The 6,229-nt window shown below is 45.0% G+C and overlaps 1 protein-coding gene across 1 annotated transcript; it reads left to right on the forward strand.

Moving 5' to 3' along the window:
- The first annotated feature begins 981 nt into the window (after positions 1-981).
- NEUROG2 (neurogenin 2) lies at positions 982-3,896 on the forward strand. The gene is made up of 2 exons (XM_069745736.1): positions 982-1,070; positions 3,126-3,896. The coding sequence occupies exon 2, from the start codon at positions 3,127-3,129 to the stop codon at positions 3,766-3,768; it is 642 nt and encodes a 213-aa protein (XP_069601837.1). The 5' UTR covers positions 982-1,070; position 3,126; the 3' UTR covers positions 3,769-3,896.
- Positions 3,897-6,229: the final 2,333 nt, after the last annotated feature.

The following is a 6,229-nucleotide window of genomic DNA, read 5'->3' on the forward strand; positions in this document are numbered from 1 at the left end:
GTACAAAAACGCTGAAGACAGCACTCCTCCTTAGAAAACATATGGTGGTTTATTTGCCCGTACGGGCTCCCGAGGTTTCAGGTCAAGCTGCCAGGGCCCATATGGGCTAATTAACCACTATATTCATTGTTTTTGTACTATAGATAGATAATTATAGATGGTTTATAAATAGATCAGATATGTAGATACACATAATTATAGATTACTAGATGGTGGCCTGATTCTAACGCATCGGGTATTCTAGAATATGCATGTCCACGTAGTATAGTAGATATTTGATAAATTGAGTAAATATATGGTGAAATAATTAGTTTGATTAGATATAGACAAGTCTATAGATAGAACATTACAGATGATGGACAGATTAGATATTTGCTACATTGATTGCTACATAACTAGTAAGCGATGGATAGAGATTATTGATCAGATTAGAGATAGATCTGATTACAGATGAACGATAGCGTTGATGGATGGATGGTTGGATGGACGGACGGATGACAGCGGTGTATACAAGCGCTGCTCGCGGTGTCTCACATCCAGAACTCCAATAGCCCGGAGACTTTGTGACCGCACAACCTTCCAGGTCTCTTCTATGTGGGGTGATATAATGGCTGCTGCCGGCAGCTGCCTCCCGCCTCATCCTCAGCTGCTCCCGCACGCGCGTGTCTCGCTGCCCCCCGTCCCGGCGTCGCCATTGGCTGATCCCCCCACTATTCATTAATAAAATTAGCGGCACGCTTCAGCCGAGCGCGAGCCACCAATCAGCAGGCGGGGAACGGAGGATACCAAAGCCAGTGACAGGGGGGCAGAGGGGGGCGGAGCCACAGAACAACAGACCTGAGCACCGGCAGCGCAGAAGTGCGAGGATGAGGGATGCTGAGGAGAGTAATCCGGGCGGGGAGGGGGCGCTGTGCCCCGGGGCAGCGCTGATTGTAGCGGGGCGCTATATAAGGGCTATGAGGAGGGTCGTGTGCCAGACACACAGCCGCCCAGCCACAGCAGCCTCACTTCTCCACAGCAGGACGCGTGCCAGGAGAGCGGAGCCGCCCTCAGCATCACCTCAGCCGCAGGTCAGTGCCCAGCCTGGGAGGGGATTACAGAGGGGGGGGGGGGCACCGCATGTAGCAGAGCCGAGCCTGTCACTTCCCACAGCATGCAGCGATTTACAGTAAGCCTGCTGGGGGAAATTACAAACACCACACTACTACATCTGTGCGCCTGGTAAAGTCCTATAATACGGCACTGCTACATCTGTGTGCCTGGTAAAGTCCTATAATACGGCACTGCTACATATGTGCGCCTGGCAAAGTCCTATAATACGGCACTGCTACATCTGTGCGCCTGGTAAAGTCCTATAATACGGCACTGCTACATCTGTGCGCCTGGTAAAGTCCTATAATACGGCACTGCTACATATGTGCGCCTGGCAAAGTCCTATAATACGGCACTGCTACATCTGTGCGCCTGGCAAAGTCCTATAATACGGCACTGCTACATCTGTGCGCCTGGCAAAGTCCTATAATACGGCACTGCTACATCTGTGCGCCTGGTAAAGTCCTATAATACGGCACTGCTACATCTGTGCGCCTGGCAAAGTCCTATAATACGGCACTGCTACATCTGTGCGCCTGGTAAAGTCCTATAATACGGCACTGCTACATCTGTGCGCCTGGTAAAGTCCTATAATACGGCACTGCTACATCTGTGCGCCTGGCAAAGTCCTATAATACGGCACTGCTACATCTGTGCGCCTGGTAAAGTCCTATAATACGGCACTGCTACATCTGTGCGCCTGGTAAAGTCCTATAATACGGCACTGCTACATATGTGCGCCTGGTAAAGTCCTATAATACGGCACTGCTACATCTGTGCGCCTGGTAAAGTCCTATAATACGGCACTGCTACATATGTGCGCCTGGCAAAGTCCTATAATACGGCACTGCTACATCTGTGCGCCTGGTAAAGTCCTATAATACGGCACTGCTACATCTGTGCGCCTGGCAAAGTCCTATAATACGGCTCTGCTACATCTGTGCACCTGGTAAAGTCCTATAATACGGCACTGCTACATATGTGCGCCTGGCAAAGTCCTATAATACGGCACTGCTACATCTGTGCGCCTGGTAAAGTCCTATAATACGGCTCTGCTACATCTGTGCACCTGGTAAAGTCCTATAATACGGCTCTGCTACATCTGTGCACCTGGTAAAGTCCTATAATACGGCACTGCTACATCTGTGCGCCTGGCAAAGTCCTATAATACGGCTCTGCTACATCTGTGCACCTGGTAAAGTCCTATAATACGGCACTGCTACATATGTGCGCCTGGCAAAGTCCTATAATACGGCACTGCTACATCTGTGCGCCTGGTAAAGTCCTATAATACGGCTCTGCTACATTTGTGCACCTGGTAAAGTCCTATAATACGGCTCTGCTACATCTGTGCGCCTGGTAAAGTCCTATAATACGGCACTGCTACATCTGTGTGCCTGGTAAAGTCCTATAATACGGCACTGCTACATCTGTGCGCCTGGCAAAGTCCTATAATACGGCACTGCTACATCTGTGCGCCTGGTAAAGTCCTATAATACGGCTCTGCTACATCTGTGTGCCTGGTAAAGTCCTATAATACGGCACTGCTACATCTGTGCGCCTGGTAAAGTCCTATAATACGGCACTGCTACATATGTGCGCCTGGCAAAGTCCTATAATACGGCACTGCTACATCTGTGCGCCTGGTAAAGTCCTATAATACGGCACTGCTACACCTGTGTACGGGGCAATCTTTTACGTCACTGCTACATCTGTGTGTCCGGGGCAGTCTTATACGGCACTGCTACATCTGTGTGTCCGGGGCAGTCTTATACGGCACTGCTACATCTGTGTGTCCGGGGCAATCTTTTACGGCACTGCTACATCTGTGTGTCCGGGGCAGTCTTATACGGCACTGCTACACCTGTGTGTGCGGGGCAGTCTTATACGACACTGCTACATCTGTGTGTCCGGGGCAGTCTTATACGGCACTGCTACATCTGTGTGTCCGGGGCAGTCTTTTACGTCACTGCTACATCTGTGATCCATGTCGTGGCACAGTGGTATAATGCCATGTCTCTCTCTCCTTACAGAATGGTGTTGGTAAAGAGCGAGTTCAGAGAGGAGGAGATGTCGTCACCTTGCTCCATGTCCACCTCCAGTCTATCACCTCAGCCCTGCACCTCAGATGATGAGCAGCAGTTCACCCCTAGCCTACCATCAGAAGATGGAATAATGGGCACAGATGCCACCAAGAAGCCCAGGCGTAACCGTACACGCAACAATAAAAATGGTGAAGTTGTCTTGAAGATCAAAAAAACCCGCCGTCTGAAAGCTAATAATCGGGAAAGAAACCGCATGCACCACCTGAACTCTGCCCTGGATGCTCTCAGGGAAGTGCTGCCCACCTTTCCTGAGGATGCCAAGCTCACCAAGATAGAGACCCTACGCTTTGCACACAACTACATCTGGGCGCTGTCTGAGACCCTACGCCTGTCAGACCAACTTCACGGCTGCACCACGTCTTCTGTGCTGATCCATGATTCCCCGCCTTCTCCAAGCCCTTCTGCTTCCTCATGGAGCTGCACATCCTCTCCCTCTTCATCCTGCGGCTCACTGTCCCCTGCTAGCCCTGCCAGCTCCACCTCGGACATCCTAGATTACTGGCAACCTGCTGATCGCCTCTTACACGGAGCCCTCACCCAGCAAAACCTCTCTTACCTGATCACCAAATAGCTCTGAATGTTCTTTGTACATAATGTTGGGGCCAATAAACAAGGGTTATATGGGCGAGAGCATGTGAATCCCATATGTTTAAACCTTGTGGGGTCTTCCTCTCCAGATGCCATCGCTCTCTCCGGATGCCAACGAGATGTCCTTACTGCTGGAGTGGAGAAAGCACAAACTACATGACGGAACTGTGACCGTGATAGTAATCAGGGCTAGGGAATCTTACGTCAGAGAAACAAGTAGGTCTGCCAGAAAGTTCCTAAAATCAACCAAATCCATTTTATAAGCCAAGGGGATAATCAGCTGTCAGTAGCTGGTGGTCTTCAGACCCTCGTGTCCATAGATAAGGGGGACTCTGCTGCATCTGTTTATTTCCCACTGCTTGGAGATCGTTGTGGGAATTTAATGTGTCAATCCGAACTTTCCCTCTGACTTGCACTTCGTTCACTTTGCCAGATTTTGTCACAATACCTTTTTGTTCTGTCATTCTATCTGCTCGTTTCCATCTGTCCGCTATGATTTATTTGTAAAAAGAGAAAAAAAAATGTTGCTTGCCAGAGGGCCAGGTTAGAAGTCATTGTATAATTTGTAAGCTTTTGTACCCCTTGAATGAAAGCGTGAAAATTTAGGCTGAACTCACTAAGAAAAGGAGAAAAAGGGGGAAAATGGAAAGGGAGGTTTCCTTCATACATTATTTATCTGTGCATTCAGAGGAAGAGGAGCCCCTATTCTTCCCGAAGATTAAATGAGCGCAGCAGACGAGGGGGATCGCTGTGATCAGATACATGTGCTCACTTTTATTTATTACAGATGATGATTTCACGGAGTATATGTATTATTTTTTTATTATTTTTGTATATTTCAAAGAGTTTATTCTAGAATGTATTTACAAGACAACCAGATGTTGTGTTTATAATTATTAAATAAAATATCTAATTTTCCTAACTCTTGTCTATGTCACTCTTTTATATTTTGTGGCGTCGTACAAAGTGCTGTATCACAGGGCAATAGTGTAAAAAGTCAAGTAACAAATTCTATCAAAACCCAATATTTCCTCATACATTTTGCACATGAAGAAAAATGTCACTAAGGTCTAAAACAAATAGATAAAAATAATGAAATGTAAAATATAAAAATTCAACTAAAGAAATTGGCATAATAAGCAGATTTCATCATCTTACTAAACTTGGAATAACTATTGGTAAATCCAAATTCTATAAAAAATATGGTATTAATATCTCATTCGGACGTCCATGTGCAAGTTCGTGTTGTATCCCTTGTTTTCACGCATTAAATTCTATGGGGCTGTTCACATGTTCATGTTTTTTCACGGACTGTGTGTCCATACAAAACTGAGGGAGATATGTATATTTCCGACAACACGGATGAAAAGTACCAAATACAAGTCTATGGGTCTGTGAAAAACCTACTGCACACGAATGGGATCTGTGCGGTCTGCTTTTAACATTGCAAAGTATAGGAGAAACTTTATTTATTTTTATTTATTCACCAATGTGAAAAACCCTGAGTACACACTGATGACACGGGACCATTTTTTTGTGTGTATGTGAAAACCACAGACGTCTGATTGCAGCATAATAAAAATATCAATGACAAGAAAAACACTATCCCTAGAATAATACATTTTTACGTTAATTGTCATAAAGTTACAATAAACCCCATATTCTTAGTGTCATGTGATAAATGTCCTATTAATTACTCAATATGCATTTTCAATAAAATGTGCCTTTTTTGTGTTTTTAAAAGAGACCATACAGGCCACGTAAGCTAGAAATACACATTAGCTACATGAAGTCCATATGGATAGATCTACAAAAATAGGAATGTTATTAAAACTATAACTGAACAGAGATAATTAAAAAAAAAAAAAATGAATTACCGGTTTGGGATTTCCTATGTCTGTACATCGATTTTTCCAACCAGCCAATATAGTACTCATCATTATAAGATGCGGTGTCCTATGAGGGTAGACTATGACTTGTAGGGAGAAGGTGAGAAAATAGAACATGCAGGTGTTGGGGTGGAAGGATACATATGGGGGCAACACGATTATGGAATAAAGGAGTGAAGAAAGGGATGACCTCAGGGCTTGTCGTTATGCTATTTATACCAAAATGAGCTAGAAATGTAGTTTTAGCTGCTGAACATGTATATACTGTACAATACAAGGCTGGTTATGTCTCCCTTGTGTTTATTGGGGACGTACATCATAATATACAATGCACCTTGCATTTATATATATAATTCATGTGTTCTCAGAAGTTAAAACAATAGCCCAAGTTTAGGCATCATTTATTCATGTAAAATAGCAGTGATTCATCCCTGAAGTCACGTAACAGGCGCAGAATACATAGACTTCGTATGCTGAATAAAGATGCAAATATACTTAAAGCTTAAATATAGCTAATTAGCCTAAGGCGTTGCTGTATGGGAAAGCACAAGTGTT

This window comes from Ranitomeya imitator, chromosome 1, assembly GCF_032444005.1.
Source record: "Ranitomeya imitator isolate aRanImi1 chromosome 1, aRanImi1.pri, whole genome shotgun sequence".
In the NCBI taxonomy this organism is placed as follows: Eukaryota; Metazoa; Chordata; class Amphibia; order Anura; family Dendrobatidae; genus Ranitomeya; species Ranitomeya imitator.